At 34.5% G+C, this 23251-nt stretch overlaps 1 protein-coding gene across 3 annotated transcripts in view; it reads left to right on the top strand.

Moving 5' to 3' along the window:
* Nucleotides 1–23251, top strand: part of LOC138703746 (alpha-tocopherol transfer protein-like) — a 62379-nt gene that overhangs the window by 23253 nt on the left and 15875 nt on the right. The window contains exons 5-7 of one of the 3 annotated variants that reach the window (XM_069831886.1): nucleotides 2125–2212; nucleotides 2383–2440; nucleotides 18896–19034. In XM_069831886.1, the coding sequence (XP_069687987.1) occupies nucleotides 18896–19034 (139 nt within the window). In that variant the 5' untranslated portion in view covers nucleotides 2125–2212; nucleotides 2383–2440. Of the gene's footprint in view, nucleotides 1–2124; nucleotides 2213–2382; nucleotides 2441–13768; nucleotides 13898–18895; nucleotides 19035–23251 lie in introns of those variants that run through there. The other 2 variants (XM_069831884.1, XM_069831887.1) reach the window with 2 other exon arrangements.

The following is a 23251-nucleotide window of genomic DNA, read 5'->3' as shown; positions in this document are numbered from 1 at the left end:
TGGTCTACAATTTTATTTCTTGAATTTATTTCTAAATACCTAATAGTATATACGTTACAAGAGCGGTATGTTGACGATTTCATGGTCGAGGAAAAGATTGAAAAAGCGAAACGTAGTTGAGCTTTTTTAATTTCCGAGAACATGAATACAAACATACCGCTCGTATATCGTACATTATTTTGAGCGAAGATCGTTTATTACATACCTGAAAGACGAATTTCTAATTAGTTGCAATGAAATCTCCATGTTGGTTTCTCTTTAATGACGCCAACTTCGGAACACCAATATATCTTTCTTCAACATTGTTGCTGTAAAATGTTCTCTGTGTTTACTGTACTCCAGCAGGCCGTGATATACGTCTGTCTTTTTTTTTCCCCAGTCTATAAATGCGAACTTAAAACAAACGGTAAGGTTATGTAATGATTTATTTTTCATTTTAATATTTTAACAATATTATTTATATAACATATTGCAGTAATAACATCGGCATCTGGAATCTCGTTGATTTTTTCACGGCTTCCTTAATGTTACTTGTATCAGGAATGCAATAAGTTTAGTGGAGTAGTAGACTTTACGTAATTTTTGCAAATATTTAAAAACAATAATTAACATTGCAATTTAGGTGAAATTGCAGTGGTAAGTTTCCAATTTGTAATTATTACTATGTTAAACGTCTCTAAAATAATATATTAAAAGCCTAAAGCAGTAAAATGAATGTCGCACTTAAGCGGTAAGAAGAGGGAAATTGTTATGTGTGTTACGTTGGGAATACTGAATGTGCTATTTCACACTTACCGCGTATTGGTTCTGTGCGGAAAACAAGCAAATACGCACGATCTCGCACAAAATATTTACATATCATTTACTACCCATTAGACCTATATTATCTTTGAATTATGGGTTCTAAAATCAGCACAGAATTCCTAAAAAAAAAATTCATGACAATTCAACACTTCATAATTTTGTATAAATTTAAATTATTATTAAACCAAAATTTTGAAATTATTGTAATAATATCGTAACAAAAATTTTAAAATAACAATTGCCTTTACTTTCACCCAGAGACAGATTTATTCATCATATGCATGTATTAACCTCTGATTGAGGTTCTAGCTGATACGTAGCCTGTATTTATTATCAGGCGATATGTGTCAGAGGAAGAACAATTGTTTGTCTGCATCTGAAGTCTGACTAGTGTAATATGTAGCTAGTCGGCGATGTAGGCCTATGCATTGGAGGAGGAGAGGAACTGGCCACCCTACCCCATTATCTCCTGGCCTAGTTGCCTCATGAGTGATGACTTATTGGTGTTACTTATGAGATTCAAACCTGTCTTCGGACAGTTGACTAAACAACAAACAACAGCGTGCATTTTGATGTCTTGAGCTAAGAAATATCTCTTGTTATTATTGAATGTAAATGTTGTTGTTGTTGTTGTTGTTGTTGTTGTTGTTGTTGTTGTTGTTGTTTTCTAATGCCAGGCGTTTGACAATAAAGTCATTTGACCTCTTGCACTCCAATATTTTTCAAAGATATTATCATGACCAGCCAATGAAGCACAGATTTTGAGATGTTCCGAATCCATTTCTTGGTTTGAGTTGCACAATTGGCAGTTAGGGGACTGATATATTCCAATTCTATGCAGGTGTTTGGCCAAACAATCATGGCCTGTTGCCAATCTAAATGCAGCTACAGACGATTTTCGTGGTAAATTGGGAATTAACTGTGGATTTTGATGCAGAGAGTTCCATTTTTTCCCTTGGGATTGTGTTATATTTTGTTTGTTGAAGTCTAAGTATGTAGATTTAATAAATCTCTTCACAGAGTAATACGTAGATTTAGTAACAGGTCTGTAAGTAGCAGTGCTGCCCTTCTTTGCTAAAGCATCCGCATTCTCGTTTCCCAGGATTCCACAGTGGGATGGTATCCATTGGAATACAATTCTTTTATTGAGTGATATTAATTGAGAGTAGTAGTTTAAATAATTTAACTTGGGTCGGGATTTGAGAACCCTAGTGGGAGGGAGTGTATATTTTGAAGAATTACTTCCCACCCTATTAGCAAAAATGTATATTTAATAAATCTTTGGTTCGCAAATTCATTGTGTCGAAATTCCCTTTTCAGAACGATGTTGAGCCTCCTGTTATGCATGTGCCTTTTGTGCCCCATCACAGTCACCTGTTTATTCTGCTGCTCTATTGCCAGTGCCCTGGTAAGTTTGCAAAGTGACCTTTACTCAGCCATTAAAATGTCTGTAGCCCACGAAAGCACGTAAAGTAGAGATCCTTAATATGGCCAAGTTCTTTAAAATTGCAACGGCGAGGAGAAACTGTTGACATCTGCTTGCATTGCCTTGTTAACGTAAGATGCATTTTGTTGCAGTTATCCATCCCAAGTCAACGTCAAATACACGTGACAATCCTTAGAGGAGACGTGGGTGGTGAGTTTATTCATTTTACATTTGCATATAATTAGGCTATATGAGAGCTTTAAAGGTCTATAATGTATAAGTTATGCGTAGATCCACCGCTGTATAGTCCGCGTCACCGTTTTTGGCATGTGAAATAAGTAACGGGAACGTTAACTGCGAGTGTTTTACATTTGCCCCAGTCAGTCTGACAACTGTGTTTGGTATATAGCTGATGTGACGTGTATAGGAAGTGGTATCATTCTGACCTGCACTATCAACATGCTCACAAACAGTGCACTATATATCTAGGATACACGCCAAAAACGCTGGCGCCAGCTATATTAGTTAGCGCGTCTGATCGTGGAACGAGCGGGCCCGGGTTCAAATCCTGGTTGGGGATTTTTCCGGGTTTTCTCTCGATCAATTGAATTGCTGGGTAACTTTCGGCGTTGGATCTCGGATTCATTTCGCCACCATTAGCTAATTCACATATCATCATCATCATCATCATCATCCATACTGTAGCCCTGGTTAAGGAACACTGGGACTGAGTTTTGGAACTTTTAAGGTTTTGATTAATTTCTTTCAAATTCTGCGAGTTTGTTGTGCCTGTGTGTTTAAGTAACATTACAAAATTTCATCAAGTTTCAGTCATTAGTTCCTTAGACATTAATTTTCACGTATTTTAACTGCATTAAATTATGCGGCTTCAGAATTGTTTTTGTTTTTAAAAATCTTCTGTGCAGGACTTACAGTTTATGATAAAGAAAACTGCGCGTAGATTTTTAAATTTGAGAAACTTTGTTTAATTTTATTGTTCGAGATTATAAATTCACTTTGATGACGATGCATCACAAAATTTAAAGTTTGTTTAATTATTATTCATTCATTCATTCATTCATAGTCTTCTGCCCAAGGGCAGGTCTTCCACTGCAAACCCAGCATACTCCTAGTCTTTCCTATTTTTTGTCTTCCTCTTTGTCTCCTCATATGATTCATGTCGTCTATCATTTAATATCTTCTTCTGCCCCGAACTCTTCTCCCGTTCACCATTCCTTCCAGTGCATCCTTCAGAAGATAGTTTCTTCTCAACCAGTGACTCAACCAATTCCTTTTCCTCTTTCTGATCAGTTTCAGCGTCATTTTTTCTTCATCCACTCTTTCCAACACCTTCGTTTCTTATTCTGTCTGTCCATTCCACACGTTCCATCCTTCTCCATATCCACATTTCAAATGCTTCTATTCGCTTCTCTTCACTTCGCATGGATTGTAAATTCCCTTTCATAAATACTTAAGTATTCTTTTGGTATAGAATGATCATGGAGTAGGTATATAAATACAGATCAAAAGGTCGTGATTTCTAGACCCCAAATGAGAGAAAAAAATATATGCTCTTTTGATAGGCACCGAATGGCAGTATTATCGTGTAGTGCTATGTTTTATCATACGAAGGGTGACTATGTAGCCCAATCATATTTTGAAAGGAGACGATGAAATTCGTAAAATACTGAAACGAGTGACTTAATAGGGATATCCTGAACTAGCACCAACAGATAGCGCACGTGTACTTTGAGGGATGCGCTTTGCGTGTGCATTTGTTTTTCGGTATATAAACATTGACGATATACGTAGTGTATTAGTATATTAAATACTCTTTAAAAACAACTAAAAATGGCAAATTTTTGTTATGTTCCTGTAAGTAAAAACCAGGGAAAGCTTTTTGTCTTCAATCAGGTCCCGAAATATTCTGAATATATGCTTTAAACCTTAAAAAATATAAGTAATTAAATTGCGCCTCGAAAGTGCTAGCTCTTAAATAAAAGTAACCACTTCAAGTAAGGAATTGTTGACTACAGTTTCATTTTGGAAGAGTAAAAAGAAAAATTAATAAAGACATATGCAACCTCGACAGCGAGCTATGTTAGCTTAGATTATATGCAGTAGTTGTAGGAGTCTCCGAAGTTTACGCCTGCAGTAAACTCTCGATAAACTGGGATGTTTATTATCCAGGACGATCCCTAGTGAAATCCATTTCGTGAATAATGTTTTTAATGTACTGTACCCTAATTGTTAAAACCATGTTTTAACTTCAAATTTTCAAAATCATCCTACATAGTATTCAAAACTGCATGTCCTTAACCTACAAAACGCACGACTAATCGTGATACTATTGCGATCATATTATATCATCCCATTAAAAATTGCATTTGATCTTTCTGCAACTACAGAAAAAAATACAAGGAATTCAATCTCGATAGTCCCTTCCCTATAAAAAGAAACACATTGGTGGCTGCATGTCCTGTTTTTAGCGTACGGTTCTTAAATACTAATTATTAAAGAGGGCAATATTCACTTTCGACATATTTCCTATTTTTTTATTCGTGCATATTGTTCTCAAAGTTCTCGTTTAGGTTCATGAACATTCAATTTACTCGTATCTATATTCTGCATACTGCAGATTTCCCCACCCATCTCTTAAGGAGAATCGCTCAATATTATACAGGTTTACGTTATTATTTATTGTAAATTAAGTTAAATTATGAGGTAAGAAAATACTGAATGATATTAAATTACACTAGGTTATACAAATTAAAATGTGTCTTAGTGAAACATAGCAGGGTCCGTATAGGCCAGTTTCTATCTGATGCTTTTCCAATTCACTGCGGGCTAAAGCAGGGAGATGCATTGTCACCTCTACTTTTTAACTTTGCTCTAGAATATGCCATTAGGAAAGTTCAGGATAACACAGAGGGTTTGGAATTGAACTGGTTACATCAGCTTCTTGTCTATGCGGATGACGTGAATATGTTAGGAGAAAATCCACAAACAATTAGGGAAAGCGCGGAAATTCTACTTTAAGCAAGTAAAGCGATAGGGTTGGAAGTAAATCCCGAAAAGACTAAGCATATGATTATGTCTCGTGACCAGAATATTGTACGAAATGGAAATATAAAAATTGGAGATTTATCCTTCGAAGAGGTGTAAAAATTCAAATATCTTGGAGCAACAGTAACAAATATAAATGACATTCAGGAGGAAATTAAACGCAGAATAAATATGGGAAATACCTGTTATTATTCGGTTGAGAAGCTTTTGTCATCTAGTCTGCTGTCAAAAAATCTGAAAGTTAGAATTTATAAAACAGCTATATTACCGGTTGTTCTATATAGTTGTGAAGCTTGGACTCTCACTTTGAGAGAGGAACAGAGATTAAGGGTGTTTGAGAATAAGGTTCTTAGGAAAATATTTGGGGCTAAGAGGGATGAAGTTACAGGAGAATGGAGAAAGTTACACAACGCAGAGCTGCACGCATTGTATTCTTCACCTGACATAATTAGGAACATTAAATCCAGACGCTTGAGATGGGCAGGGCATGTAGCACGTATGGACGAATCCAGAAATGCATATAGAGTGTTAGTTGGGAGGCCGGAGTGAAAAAGACCTTTAGGGAGGCCGAGACGTAGATGGGAAGATAATATTAAAATGGATTTGAGGGAGGTGGGATATGATGGTAGAGACTGAATTAATCTTGCTCAGGATAGGGATCAATGGCGGGCTTATGTGAGGGCGGCAATGAACCTCCGGGTTCCTTAAAAGCAAGTAAGTAAGTAAGTATACAAAATAATTGTAAATATAATTTTGACACGCACCGAAAACCAACAAGCGGGAAAACGTAATCAACTGTAGCATATGACATAACATAGCCCTACAACATGTTGCGCCGCATGGAACGCTCCTGCCATCTAGCGGTAAAATTTCGCATAAGATATCCCTATTATAATACAGTGCTTTCATTATGCTTTCTCACATATCAAAATGTTAAATGAACGCTGCTATATTTTAATAGAATTGCGAGCATCTCCAGTTCTGGAATCTTATAACGAGAATAACAATTTCGCAAACATTTCGTCAGCTAAGAAGTCCGCGCGTCATAGCAATGATGACACACATGACGTGACGCGCGGGCTGCATACTGATGCGTTAGCTGCTGGTGTCCACCCAGGGATGACAAGTGGGACATAGTACGGCAACAAATTGGTCGAAAACGACAGCAGGTCATAATTATATTTGGTTGACAATGTTACGTAAAAATATTTATTATGTCTTTCATTTGAAGAGAAGTGAAACCGAGATTCCAATGTCGTAGATTTATAGCAGTAAATAAATTTCGGTCCGAGCCCAAGGGCAAAGAGCAAAACATAACATTCTTTTGTCGCTTCGCGACAGAACAGAAATTCTGACATTTCTCTGTTTTAATTAATGGCTTGTATCTTCATGGGTAGCTGACGCAATGTGCGTCTCATTGTTTGTCAATCTAGCAGAAAATCAAGTAAAATAGGCCATACTCGTACGAAGAACCTCAACAAAATAAATTAGAAGAGAATGGGCAATACTGCGTCTGAAGAATGTAGGAAAGAACTACCGCACTCTAATGCAGAGTTACCTGAGAAAACTGGAATGATCCATGTAGGTCTGTTAACATTACTTACTTACTTACTTACTTACTTACTTACTTACTTACTTACTTACTTACTTACTTACTTACTTACTTACTTACTTACTTACTTACTTACTTACTTACTTACTTACTGGCTTTTAAGGAACCCGGAGGTTCATTGCCGCCCTCACATAAGCCCGCCATTGGTCCCTATCCTAAGCAAGATTAATCCAGTCTCTATCATCATATCCCACCTCCCTCAAATCCCATCTACGTCTCGGCCTCCCTAAAGGTCTTTTCCCCTCTGGCCTCCCAACTAACACTCTATATGCATTTCTGGATTCGCCCATACGTGCTACATGCCCTGCCTATCTCAAACGTCTGGATTTAATGTTCCTAATTATGTCAGGTGAAGGATACAATTCGTGCAGCTCTGCGTTGTGTAACTTTCTCCATTCTCCTGTAACTTCATCCCTTTTAGCCCCAGATATTTTCCTAAGAACCTTATTCTCAAAAACCCTCAATCTCTGTTTTTCTCTCAAAGTGAGAGTCCAAGTTTCACAACCATACAGAACAACCGATAATATAACTGTTTTATCAATTCTAACTTTCAGATTTTTTGACAACAGACTAGATGACAAAAGCTTCTCAACCGAATAATAACACGCATTTCCCATATTTATTCTGCGTTAAATTTCCTCCCGGGTGTCATTTATATTTGTTACTGTTGCTCCAAGGTATTTTAATTTTTCCACCTCTTTGAAGGAAAAATCTCCAACTTTTATAGTTCCATTTCGTACAATATTCTGATCACGAGACATAATCATATACTTTGTCTTTTCGGGATTTACTTCCAACCCTATCTCTTCACTTGCTTCAAGTAGAATTTCCGCGTTTTCCCTAATTGTTTGTGGATTTTCTCCTAACATATTCACGTCATCCGCATAGACAAGCAGCTGATGTAACCCGTTCAATTCCAAACCCTCTCTGTTATCCTGGACTTTCCTAATAGCATATTCTAGAGCGAAGTTAAAAATTAAATGTGATAGTGCATCTCCCTGCTTTAGCCCGCAGTGAATTGGAAACGCATCAGATAGAAACTGACCTATACGGACTCTGCTGTAAGTTTCACTAAGACACATTTTAATTAATCGAACTAGTTTCCTGGGAATACCAAATTCAATAAGAATATCATATAAAACTTCTCTCTTAACCGAGTCATACGCCTTTTTGAAATCTATGAATAACTGATGTACTGTACCCTTATACTCCCATTTTCTGTTATCATTAAGCTGCGGATTTATGCCTATATGCCTATTTTAATCCTTAATCTGAAGGTGCAAGATTTTGGGTTACATTTCCATTTTAAGGTATTGTGAGTATAATATGCGAATTTTATAGTGCCTATAATTGCCTATTTCACTAGTAAATGCCTATTTGCTTATAAATACCTAAAATTTTCCTAATTATCCATATTATATACTATACTTGAATTTATTGATCATTCTATCAATTTTTTTTTTAATCTGTAGGCCTAATTTGTTTCTTTTTTATCCAGCATAGGACAGCGATATAGAACTATCGATAATTCTGTGTGTTACGTTTACTGTTACCAGAGCGCGGAGAAATCTAGTAATTTAAAATCAACCAATAAGAAAAAAATGTATTTCGAAAGCCGCATGAATCATTGGTGGTAGTTGACTAGGGTAGTTTTTTTAAACTGTGTATACTTTTGTGAGTTTGTGAATCGAGTATGGAGTTGAGTTTCCTGCTGTAGTACATGGAGTATACCGTGGAGATATGCCAAAGCAAAAGTCATCAGAAGCACTGATAGGAAAATACATTGACAGTACTGCGTTACCACTGGTTTGGTGCCCAGCAGAGATTGGATCACTGAAGTATTGCTCCATCACTTCATGTCAAGTGGAAGGGAGTTTCCCCCAATTTAGACACATACAGACAGTAAACATCAGTTCTCATTACAACATTTGAAGGAATATTTAGTTAGTTATTTATTATGAAATTATTGGGGACCATCAGTGTGGTTTTAGACGTAATATATCGACTATTGATCAGATTTTTTGTATTCGACAGATATTGGAGAAAAAATGGGAGTATAAGGGTACAGTGCATCAGTTATTCATAGATTTAAAAAAAGCGTATGACTCGGTTAAGAGAGAAGTCTTATATAATATTCTTATTGAATTTGGTATTCCCAAGAAACTAGTTCGATTAATTAAAATGTGTCTTAGTGAAAGTTACAGCAGAGTCCGTATAGGCCATTTTCTATCTGATGCTTTTCCAATTCACTGCGGGCTAAAGCAGGGAGATGCACTATCACCTTTACTTTTTAACTTCGCTCTAGAATATGCCATTAGGAGAGTTCAGGTTAACACAGAGGGTTTGGAATTGAACGGGTTACATCAGCTGCTTGTCTATGCGGATGACGTGAATATGTTAGGAGAAAATCCACAAACAATTAGGGAAAACGCGGAAATTCTTGTTGAAGCAAGTAGAGCGATAGGGTTGGAAGTAAATCCCGAAAAGACTAAGTATATGATTATGTCTCGTGACCAGAATATTGTACGAAATGGAATTATAAAAATTGGAGATTTATCCTTCGAAGAGGTGGAAAAATTCAAATATCTTGGAGCAACAGTAACAAATCTAAATGGCACTCGGGAGAAAATTAAACGCAGAATAAATATGGGAAATGCCTGTTATTATTCGGTTGAGAAGCTTTTGTCATCTAGTCTTCTGTCAAAAAGTCTGAAAGTTAGAATTTATAAAACAGTTATATTACCGGTTGTTCTGTATGGTTGTGAAACTTGGACTCTGACTTTGAGAGAGGAACAGAGATTAAGGGTGTTTGAGAATAAGGTTCTTAGGAAAATATTTGGGGCTAAGCGGGATGAAGTTACAGGAGAATGGAGAAAGTTACACAACGCAGAGCTGCACGCATTGTATGCTTCACCTGACATAATTAGGAACATAAAATCCAGACGTTTGAGATGGGCAGGGCATGTAGCACGTATGGGCGAATCCAGAAATGCATATAGAGTGTTAGTTGGGAGGCCGGAGGGAAAAAGACCTTTGGGGAGGCCGAGACGTAGGTGGGAAGATAATATTAAAATGGATTTGAGGGAGGTAGGATATGATGATAGAGACTGGATTAATCTTGCTCGGGATAGGGACCAATGGCGGGCTTATGTGAGGGCGGCAATGAACCTACGGGTTCCTTAAAAGCCAGTAAGTAAGTAAGTATTTAGTTATTCACTGGCATAATGACATTACTATAGAAACTAGTGTATAATGCTACGCTATGGTCGTGTTAGCCATTAAGAATTAGAAATTGTTAGTGCCTTTTTAAATGCCTATTTTGCCTGCCTATTTAGACTGTTTTCAGTGCCTAAAAATCCGCAGCTTTGTTATCATCATATCATTAATGCGATGAGCAGCGTTTTTGATAATGGCACGATTTTTAAGAAATCGGTTATTTTAACCTCCCTATTTATATTGTTTAAAATACAGCATCTCGTTAGTTAATGTCCGTCCAATAGTAGCGTCTTAAGTAGACTACAATTTTAATATTCATTAACAAAACCTCAGACACGTCGTTTCGATTCAACAGGATTCAATTATTATCAGCAATGAAATGTCTCTTTTGTCACGGAGAATAGGTATGTATCCTTTCCCTTTTGCTATCCGAGATCTTGCATCTAGATAACATGGTTAGAATTCCATAACGGTGAACTAGATGCACGATACCAGGTCGAGATGGAATGGAAGAGACAAGACCAAATGTATCCAATCACCGAAAGTAGTCGATTGTAGTGGTGATGGTGGTGGTTGTGGTGGTGATAAATAATAATAATAATAATAATAATAATAATAATAATAATAATAATAATAATAATAATAATAATAATAATAATTACAAAGCCCTCAACGACAATAAATGGCAGAAGAGGCAACCCTGCTGAAGGATCGTACATGAACAAACAAGTCTGGAGGTTTTGAGCAACGAGTACAGAATGCATAGAGTAGATATAAACAGCTTGGAGGTGAAGCCGCTTTTGTGGACAGTCGCCATTATGATGCTACCAAAACATTGCGCTCCCGGTTAGCACATGGGCAGTTGATTGTGAAGTTGCATCGTTGTTTTAATTAATAAATTAACTAATTTCAATATGCCTACATGTTCTGCGTATGGCTGCACAAACAGGTTTCCAAAAAAAAATTCCTGGAATAACTTTTCACGGGTAAATATGCATGTGTGAAATGTACTTATTACCGGTAGGCTAGATACGGTAATGAATGATTTAACCTAAGTTAGTCGGTTAGATTCGTATTGTTCACGTATTTGTTTGATTAAGAGAAAGGATTAGTGTATTGATATTATCGTAATTAATTTTTATAATCACGAAATCAGACATGCTTTGCAGACTTAGCATTTACGAGCGAAGCTAACCTAACAACCCATGTTGGAAGTTTGTGTCGAGTGCTATAGAAAACTGGTGTACCGAGGTTTCTCTTAAACCGAATGCACGTATTCGTTTGATGAAGAAAAAGAAATAGTGTATTAATATTATTGTAATTAATTTTTATAATCACGAAATCAGACTTATGCTTTACAGACTTAGTAGCTTCATTAACTCGGTCGTGAACTGACTTGACCCACTTGGTAATAAAACTTCACTTTTGTTCGCCGTTATAATCTAATTATATACTATAAACGAAGAGCCTATCAAATATTATATGGTTAAGAGCATTCCATTTTTTCTCTAAACAAAATCGGGACATCTATACGAAATACTGGCAAAAGGAAGAGAATGATAATTTGCGTTAAGAAGCAAGTTTCATTATTAAATCGAAGCAAATGGATCAACCTATAAAAGTAATTATTATAGGGTAGCATTTTTATTGGACTAGTAGCAAAATAAGGTCAAACTGTTATTTTCCTTTTTTATCATTATTGTTTGTTTAACCTTCCAGATTATCTATTAAATACCATACTGCAATTTGAAGAGCTGCCAATTTAAATAACCTGTATATATGTGATTTATCGATGACAGTTTCGTAATTTTTGCTAAAAATACGTGCATAGCGATTCTGTATTACGAAACAAACAAGAAAGTGCGAGTCCTACAAGAAATTAGGGACATATGGAATTCTTATTATCATAAGATCTTCTATAACGTAATAGCTATTTTGCAATGTTTTGGTAGCAACAAGATGGCGTCAGGTCCATCAAACCGGCTTCACTCCGTCCAATGGTATTAAGATGCTAGTGTCTACTCTATTGTATTCTGTGCTCGTTGGTTTTGAGGAGGCAGTCCCTCCACCAGAATACTCACCGTGGGGTTGGTATCCCTACTTGAGGAATTTCCTTATCAGTTTCTTCACGATGTTGGACCGGATAATAGTTCCACTCTAGTATCTACTACGATCAACCTATATGTAGGAGGGATGTGGGGCTTCAAAGAAAAAGATGGAGTTGAACATTGTGAAGACGGAACAGCCACTGTTGCCTAATCCCTGCTATGGAGATGACGATGGCGATAATAATAATCTACCAACTTTAATACGTTTTCCCACGGCTAGCACAGAAGACGCTTTAAAAAGTTAATACAGGAACTATCTTTCATCCGTCGTATGTAGACTATATTAAAATTTAGGGGTGCTATGCATAGACATTTCGCTAGCCCGCGCTAAGAGCGTGCTAAACTAGCCGCGGTTATCGACTGATTACTTGTACAGATTCATATCATATGACTAACACTGGTTTATGAATACGAAAAACGTTAGTTCGCTGATTATCCACCGGAAGCTCGCGCTAAGACTGCATATGAATATGGCCCTTAAGCTTTACATTCGGATTTTATTAAGGACCAAGCACCAAGAATTTTATTTCATGCATTTAATCATGACTTCATAAATCTGAAATCCTCAGAAAGCGCTGTCGTCATTTTAATTACAAGTGTGCAATGTAGGATTCATGAAAGTTGAGAAAAAACAACAGCAAATTTAAAGACAACAATATTGAATATACAACATTCTAGAAATGTGTATTAGAATAGAAAGGAAAACAGGTAAAATTCTATATGTGTGCAATATGATATAAATCACAGTAATACATATTTTATCTCTTCCTACTTTCATATTTCGTATTTACGAAAGTACATTAAACATTAAATTTAAAAAAAAATCTTCTATGTAAGAATATTATATTATATTATATTATATTATATTATATTATATTATATTATATTATATTATATTATATTATATTATATTATATTTTCCTGAGTATTTGAATATGCGTTTTCCTCTGAAGTTTTACGCCTGTCATGAGTTCATTAGGATGAAATGAAAAGAATCTGTACCTTAGAAACTTGATAGAGAGTCGCTAAAGGGACAAGAATATAGATATTAATTCCGTTACGAATATTGATATCATGCTGCAATCCCTGTATCCTTAGAGTAAGAGTTGAAAGTGTAAGAATTTCGTTTGTCATAATGGCGTATTTTAATGATGGCGACAGTAATGTAACCTCGCAATTTATAAACATTAAACATAACTATACTTTTAAAAATTCACATCCGTCAGTCATTTTCTGCGTTTTACTTCCACCAAGGACACGTTTCCTTCATTTTTGCTCGTTTTCCTTGTAAACCCAAATTTTATTAATGCATTAGGTACCATAAATGAGATAAATTTTGCATTTTAAAAGTAGCCTACATATAAATAGCTCAAAGTACCGGTAGAGAAATATAACTTGTTAGTTCTGTTGTAGAAAACTTAACGTAAGATTTATGCAACGCATAGCTATAGTAAGACTGGAGAATCTGTAATTTGATTTAGCAAGGCGCGGGCTATAAGGCACAAATGTGGCGATCGACGGCGCAAACTCAGTTGCTGACAAGTGAATAGCACGCCTCGCATAGGGCCAGTCTGCGCGTAGCTGGCGACCCGAGCATTTGACAGCACCATTGTTTTGCTTCGTTCCTAGATTTGAGTGTGAGTATACGAATCACTTCTGTGCGAGGTAAGTTCATTATTTACTCTCGTCACATTTCCACACGAGTGCCAACTGCGTGTAGACACAGATTCGGTAATGCACGCACGCTGAGAGTTAATTCATTGTAACGAATTAAAAAATTAAACATGTTGTTAACTACAGGCTGTAGTATTCAAATACGTAAATTAGCATGCTTTTTATATTGACATAACTTACATTTCCTGTTATTTATTGTATTCTCAGCGAAGAACAATAAAGTTTATCTTCATGTTTTTCTTATTACTTATGCATGCCACATTACCCTTATACAACTGTTTTGTAACCTTCGGATTGGCAAATATCAAGTCAGTTTCCACACGTTTCATTGTTCCGTCACATACACGAAGCACGCCTGAAGGCGTGTTCGCAGCGGAGTACAAACACACATTGTTCAAATAGACTTACAGTTCAGTTTTTCATAGAGACTGGAAATCAGAAATACTAACTAAAATAAATCTATACTTACTTACTTACTTACAAATGGCTTTTAAGGAACCCGAAGGTTCATTGCCGCCCTCACATAAGCCCGCCAGCAGTCCCTATCCTGTGCAAGATTAATCCAGTCTCTATCATCATACCCCACTTCCCTTAAATCCATTTTAATATTATCCTCCCATCTACGTCTCGGCCTCCCTAAAGGTCTTTTTCCCTCCGGTCTCCCAACTAACACTCTATATGCATCTCTGGATTCGCCCATACGTGCTACATGCCCTGCCCATCTCAAACGTCTGGATTTAATGTTCCTGATTATGTCAGGTGAAGAATACAATGCGTGCAGTTCTGTGTTGTGTAACTTTCTCCATTCTCCTGTAACTTCATCCCGCTTAGCCCCAAATATTTTCCTAAGCACCTTATTCTCAGACACCCTTAAGGGTATATGTACGTGAACGACCACACATATTATTAGAAAATGCAAGCTCTAAATTTCTAAAATTTTATAAGAAAATGAACTCATAACTGCACAAAAATTACCAGGTACCAAAACAATACTTTTTAGAACTTAAATATCTGAGAAAAGTATAAAAAAAGGTTACTAATAATATTTTTCAAACCAATTTTATCAAAGTATATACCATAAAAAAATTCTGCAGTTACATCATTTGGTAACCATGACATTGTTATGGTATCTCTGACATCTTTAATATTTTTCCTGCATGTAATAAACACTTATTTCTGAAAAGTGGACTATACTCAGACATGTAGGATTGTTTATTTTAATACAATTAATTTTTTATTTGTCCTATATAAAATATATTACAATTTACATAATGTTTTGTGACCTAATTTTTCTATTTTCAAAGAAATGGGTATTATTATAGTCCACGTTTTGCATAAATGCATGTTAAATCAGTGTACAAAATTTCAAAATTCTATCTCTAATGGTTGTAGAGTTATGAAATAATGTGTGTGAAAATGTTCAAATTTTGGAAAATTTAATTTAAAGTATAAAGTGAATTATAAATGATACTATTAGTAATATTTTTATGCTTTTATCAGATATTTAATTTCTGATATGTCTTGTTGTGGTACCTTGTAATTTTTGTCCAATTTTAGAAATTTAGAGCCTGCATTTTCTGATAATATTTGTGGTCGTTCACGTGCATATACCCTTAACCTATGTTCCTCTCTCAGAGTGAGAGTCCAAGTTTCACAAATAAATCTATACTAATAATAAATCTGTAGCCGAAATTTTTCTGGTAATTTTCGATTTTCCAAAAATAATTGGTCCTAACGTATATAATTAACCACCCTGAAACCAAAAATAGCTTTTTTGAAATTTTTGTTTGTATGTCTGTCTGTCTGTCTGTATGTTTGTTACCTTTTCACGCGATAATGGCCGAACGGATTTCGATGAAAATTGGAATATAAATTAAGTTCGTTGTACCTTAGATTTTAGGCTATATGGCATTCAAAACACATTATTTAAAAGGGGGGTTATAAGGGGGTCTGAATTAAATAAATCGAAATATCTCGCTTATTATTGATTTTTGTGAAAAATGTTACATAACAAAACTTTCTTTAAAAATCATTTTCGATAAGTTTCATTCTTTGAAAAATGTTGATAGGACTGATATTTAATGAGATAAATGAGTTTCAAAATTAAAATAACTGTCATCTAAGGCGGTGTAATGAAATAAATGAATTCGTCTATAAGGAGCCTTGGTCAACAACAATCGAAAGCTATGAATCATAGCCTACAAAGAATGTTTCTGTGTTTGTATGAAGTAATACCGGAAGCTAAATAAACCGATTTGTGTAATTAATTATTATTTCACCATTGGAAAGTGTAGTTTCTCTATATGGACATAATGTTATAATGTTATTACAGTAACTTCTGAGGGAATCGAGGACAGGTAAGATTAAAATAGCTTCTTATGCACAGAAAACTTGATAGGCTATTCTGTGTATTCGTTTCCTGTATTTCTTAAAATAATCTTTATCTCAGAGAATTAACGAACCACAAGAGTGTATTGATTTAGTATGCAGTAATAATATGTTAGCTTAGCATTCCATTATTTTATAATCCAAATTTTAACTATGCTTAATTGAATCGTGTTAAAATACATAAAATACATATGCATTAAATGCAATGCAAAAAATTGGGTAATGAGCCAAGCAGATTATGTTGCGCTGTTGTAAAATAAAATTTGTTCCTCCTGAGATTCAAGAGCCCCCAAAACAAATTAAAAACTTACTTATCGGTGTACATCCGTTATCAACACATTTTATATAATATAATATAATATAATATAATATAATATAATATAATATAATATAATATAATATAATTTAATTTAAGTTATTTAGGTTATTTGAAGGGTTCAGAACCATAGTGGCCCAAGCGCCATTTACTGAATACGTAGAAAACAAGGGTTAAAATTAAGTTATTATCATAATTCAATGGAAACATATAGCAAGTAAAATAAAGTATACACATTAAATCTAAATGATATGCCAGTCTTCATTAAAGTATGGATGCATGTAATAAAAATTAAGAAACATGTTAAAGGAATTGTCATTGCACCAAATGAGTGGTCTCTGGACCAAAATGATTGCATTTTAATTATTTAAATACAATTTAAATTAAGTAACGTTTTAAACGATTTATCCTTCTATCAAACACGAATCTTCCCTGGATCAAATGTCCTATTTTAATTGTGTAATTACTTTATATTTATTTCTAACGGGTGCAGCGGAGCGCACGGGTACGGCTAGTCTATATATATATAATTTGAACTGGTAATGGAAATTACGGAAAAACGGCTGAACGGATTTTAATAAATAACCCCTCATTCTGAAGCTTGGAACCCAAAGTTTTTCAGAAAAATAGTAGTTTTGAGTTCAATATCAATTTTTCAACATAATTTTCCTATTTTCTAAAATCCATCTGTCGTCGATAGCTAATTGCATTTCAGAATAAAACAAAACAAACACTACAGTAAACAATATTACACGAAGGCCATGATCTGCAAGAATGCTGACATATTTAGAGCTCAAATTAAATTGATTATTAAAAATTTCAAGGCTTACTAAAATTAATTTACAGGTCTGATTCTGTGGTGTGTAATTTTCTGAGTACAGCTGTGTATCGGGTATTAAAAACTACAAAACTTCAGGTGGTTTGAAGACATTATTACCATTAGAAATGAAATATTATTATAGTTAATGCCGTGCTGTGACTATTTTTCATTAATTATGCTATTAAGGCTATATTGATGATATGAAAGTGAAACTTTTTGGGGTTATATAAGTAGATGTAGAGATTATCTTAAATTAGACCTTGATTTATATAATGTACTGAGTGGCGGCTATATAGTATATGCTACTGAAAACTATAAAACTTACGTAAGATAATATTGTTATTAAAAATCAAATATTTTTGTAGTTATTAATCAAGTGGGGTTGGGTCTTTTTCATATATTTAATGGCGGTGTGGTGTCGATTTATATGCGTGATTCTCTTCAGTATTGGCTCGAGAGAGCGCAAAAATTAGAGTTCCTAAGAAAAGACCAAAAGGTATTAGTTACTGATAAAATATGAGGCCTACAAGATTTTGTAGTCTCCCGATCATTTCAGCAAGATCTCTTAGCAGGATCCCTACATTTCAAGGTAATTTACGAAACATACAGCAGCTATACTAAGATGCTATGTCTATTGTTCGAAAGCATAGCAAACCTGACTTTTTTTTTTTTTAACTTTCACCTATAATCCGCAATGATCTGAAATAGCTATTGCTTTACACCCACATGAAAAACCGACTGATTGTCCTGACATTGTTACTTGCGTTTTCGTGTTGAAACTCAAAAACTGAAGGTGTATAGGTTCAAGAAAAAGTATTTTGCATAAAAAAAACATTCAGAGGGAGTATGTTTCATTATTATGGAAGCAAGTAACTTTCAGAATGTCTGGTATTCTTCATTGAAAATAAATCTGAAAAATGTTTATTTGAACGTCTAATCAACTTAGTTTACAGCATTTGCTGCACAAGCCACTAGTAATGATATAATTTTGTGTTTTATAAAATAGCATTTGTATCAATAACTAAATAAAATGAAAGATGCTACATAATTTTTTAATTTGAACTTTAAAAACTCCAAATACACTTGAACAGTAATCAAGTCACAGATGTACGTAGGCCTATCGTATAAATATAGACAACTATCTTGTAAGAACAAAAATAACATGAATAGAATTGGAAATTTTTATTAAAGTTTAAAAAGACGCCCTAACGTTCAATTCCTAAGAACCAAACATCTTTCATTGGCTACTTTTTACGCAAATTAGTACTTCATTGCTTCAATATGAACAATAAAATAATTTGTATAAATAGAATCTATTACTCTGAAACAACGGAAACAAAATATTACACACAGTGCCTTAGATTATATGTTGCCATAAAATTCCAGTTTAATATGTTGAATTTTTCCCAGTTTTTGTAAACATGAATGAATAAAGTTTCTCTATTGAGAACGTTTTACTTCGTAGATGACTCTAGAAGAGCCCACCGCAGAACAGCTGAAGCGAATGCGCGAAGAACTTCAAGAAGACCCTTCACTGATAAGACAGGATTTGACGAATTTGAGGAACTGGTTGAATAAGCAGCCTCACTTGCCTCATCATATGGGTAAGTAATCAAGTATATAAAGATCTTTACCTAGACTTAGATGAAGTTTCATTGTACAGAAAAAATTACTTGTAGCCACAAATGTCGTATTAAAAATGAATAAATAATTGTCTGTCATGCATGGAGAATATTCTTTCTACTAAACATATATATAATTCAATTTTGCATCTTTGAATTTTAGCACGATATCATTAATTCATTACGTAACGCAACCTTCACCGTAGTACTTTATTCTGAAATAGATTTACTTGTGTATGCAGTATATACATTTATTTATTTACTTATTATTTATTTGTTAAATTATTAATTAATACTGCAGTCTTGCATTGGAGGGTTAAAGTTTTTCTGAAAGAGAGAGTAAGGAAATTGCGTAAAGTAAAGTTTTCATACTCTGAATTATTAAGAATGCGTGCTGTGCACCACATGAAATTATTTATTTATTTATTTATTTATTTATTTATTTATTTATTCATTCATTTGTTTATTTATTCATTCATTTATTCATTCATTCACTCATTCACTCACTCATTCACTCATTTATTTATTTATTTATTTATTTATTTATTTATTCATTCATTTGTTTATTTATTCATTCATTCACTCATTCACTCACTCACTCATTCACTCATTTATTTATTTATTTATTTATTTATTCATTCATTTGTTTATTTATTCATTCATTTATTCATTCATTCACTCATTCACTCACTCACTCATTCACTCATTTATTTATTTATTTATTTATTTATTTATTTATTTATTTATTCATTCATTAATTCATTTGTTTATTTATTCATTCATTTATTCATTCATTCACTCATTCACTCACTCACTCATTCACTCATTTATTTATTTATTTATTTATTTATTTATTCATTCATTCATTTATTTATTTATTTATTCATTCATTTATTCATTCATTCACTCATTCACTCACTCATTCATTCACTCATTTATTTATTTATTTATTTATTTATTTAGATATTTATTTATTTATTCATTTATTTATTCATTCACTCATTTACTCATTCATTCATTCATTCATTTATTTATTCTGGCATAGTTAAGGGCATCAGGCCTTCTCTTCCACAACACCAGGAATACAAATACAATAATAGAAATAAACAGAAAAAAATTCTCTTACAAAGTAAAGCTACACAAGAAATAAAGAGAGAGAGGGAAAAAACAATATAAACAAAGTATACACAGGTTGCAGTCACACAAACTTTAAATGAGTGATTAAGTGTTATAATTAATTGTATCCTAACTAATTAACTAACATAAACAAGAAACTTACTTACAAATGGCTTTTAAGGAACCCGAAGGTTCATTGCCGCCCTCACATAAGCCCGCCAGCAGTCCCTATCCTGTGCAAGATTAATCCAGTCTCTATCATCATACCCCACCTCCCTCAAATCCATTTTAATATTATCCTCCCATCTACGTCTCAGCCTCCCTAAAGGTATTTTTCCCTCAGGTCTCCCAACTAACACTCTATATGCATTTCTGGATTCGCCCATACGTGCTACATGCCCTGCCCATCTCAAACGTCTGGATTTAATGTTCCTAATTATGTCAGGTGAAGAATACAATGCGTGCAGTTCTGTGTTGTGTAACTTTCTCCATTCTCCTGTAACTTCATCCCTCTTAGCCCCAAATATTTTCCTAAGCACCTTATTCTCAAACACCTTTAACCTATGTTCCTCTCTCAGAGTGAGAGTCCAAGTTTCACAACCATACAGAAGAACCGGTAATATAACTGTTTTATAAATTCTAACTTTCAGATTTTTTGACAGCAGACTGGATGATAAGAGCTTCTCAAACCGAATAATAACACGCATTTCCCATATTTATTCTGCGTTTAATTTCCTCCCGAAGCAAGAAACTGGCAATTTTAATCTAGATTAAAAAAGAAAAAGAAAAAAAGAAAAAAACCAATACTTCTAGCAATACATAAGAAACATTATCTAACCATTCTTCTGTTCGAAATGAACGCAGCTAAACAGCAAACTTACGAATATGTTGTATGCTAAACGAGTAACTTCCTTGTTAACAGGGCAGGCTACTGTTTGTGATTCGTATAATATTATAACGAAGTCGCAGATTTTATTTTGCATTCCCTTGGACAGTTCGGTATGGGTTGCAGAGCAAGCTAGATCTAAATCAACTACCACGAAACTACTCTCATTATTCTTCAGAAGTGCATTCCAATGTGAATACCAGATATTACATAAATTTCACCTGATGTGTGAAACTTCACAGCAATGTCAAGTTTATCCGATGATCGTGACACAGACGGACAGATAGTATACTGATGCTGAAATAGTTAAAAAAGTTATTGAATTAAATGAAATCAAAGGATTAAAACAAGTATAGATTTAACTACAATTCAACACGTTATCTGAAAGAAATCAAGATATAAACGACATACTAAAAAATGCGTTGAAGAACACAATCTTTCTCCGAAATACTGGCAACTAAAAAGCCTCGAAAACTAGTAGTTTATTATAGAGCTCTTCTCTGCACGAAAATTAGCATTTGGCGCCGACGTGCAGGCCTATAGGATGTTTTCCCTAATATCAATTAATTAATGATAGGCACTTCACTTTTCATCATTCACCTATATGAAGCCAGTTGTGCAGACCAGTGTTTCTCAAACTTTTCTGAAGTGGGGACCACTTTTTTAAGTCAGAACAATTCTGCAGACCACCTTACTCTTGTTCCCTTCGAAAGCAAATTTATCATTTATGTAGCATATTTTAATACCAGTATACTTACATTTTAATGTAGAAATAATTAATTAAAATTAATTTAATTCAATTAATTTTATATTAGTATTAACTAATTAATTTAATGTACAATAGAAGAAAATGTCTTATATCGTCATTTGCAAAAACAAATAAAAAAATTAATGCAGAAACATGACCGATTTTCAACAAGTAAAGATGCAATTTTGCATGTTCTATTATTGGTGTACGACGTACAGTACGTGACCATTTGAATGTGCAGACTGGGTGTCAGCAAAACTATAAAGAAAGTCATAAATACATGAAAAGGTTCGGTACTTTGGTCCTGTTATGAATTCGGGTGGTCCCTAGCTGGGTAACAGGCTCAGCGCCAGATTTGCACGGAAAAGGTGGCGAGAAATACCACGTTCATAGTGCTTTAAGTCCTTCTTTTGTTGCTGTGAGAAGAGTGGGAAGGCGATACACGGGTAGGTTAAATAAATTTCATAAAATGTCAGTACTGGGAGAAAAGTGAAAGGCGCTTGCCATGTGCCATTTACAAACTCTGAGATTTTCAGCTATAGTATGATACGCAATGCGATTGAATTTTATTTTTTCTTCTGTCTTTTTTGAAGGACCACAAGGGCAGACATCGAGGACCACTGGTGGTCCGCGGACCATAGTTTGAGAAACGCTGGTGTAGACCAATTCACCCACAAAATCCTTGCTCAGGGTACGCTGTAGGAGACTGTCTACGCTATACGCGATAAGATGGAGATTTGTTGGGATACCACAGGGGAACCGGAGCTCTTATGTCTAACACAAAAAAATTAAATAAAATTTTGTTCACTAGTTTTACCTACTTACAACATACTTTATCCCTTGAAACTCAATTAAAACACTGCCAGAATGGTCGATGTTTTATAAAGAATAATGTGAATCTTTCAGAGTATGAAACATAAAATAAAGCCGTTATTTCTTTCAATAGAAAAACGCTTTTCATTAATTAGCAAGAACTAAAAATTAACATAGCGAGAGCGTTGTTTTCTGTCTGTCTCATTCTCTGTCGCTACTCTCAGCCCCTAATCTAACCCTGTCCTTTATGTTGAGAACATAGAATTTCGTTTACCAACAACTGAAACTGTGCTAATAAAACCCCCTCTCATCTCTTCGTCCCGAGAAGGGCTCTAAGATCAACTCTCTCTCCATAAGAAGCACGGTCGTGCAAGTCAACGATGAAGCTCCTTCAAACGATCCGTTCGATTCTCTGAATCAAACTAACCATGTTCCTATGATCTAATAAACAAAATTAAACTACTTCATATCTTTTTTTAAACAGTTGATGGCCTCAAAAATGTTTGGTTGTAGCGCAAACTTGCTACAGTTTTAATGCGCCGCAACTATAATCAACAATTCATTTTCAACAATTCTCAGGTTTCAGACTGAAGGTACGGTCACACGTCGCTACTTTTGCTGCGCAACTTTTGTACT

Source organism: Periplaneta americana, chromosome 7 (assembly GCF_040183065.1).
Source record: "Periplaneta americana isolate PAMFEO1 chromosome 7, P.americana_PAMFEO1_priV1, whole genome shotgun sequence".
Taxonomy (NCBI): Eukaryota; Metazoa; Arthropoda; class Insecta; order Blattodea; family Blattidae; genus Periplaneta; species Periplaneta americana.
The sequence above is the reverse complement of the archived record's forward strand: the minus strand, read 5'-3'. Positions and strand labels throughout refer to the sequence as shown.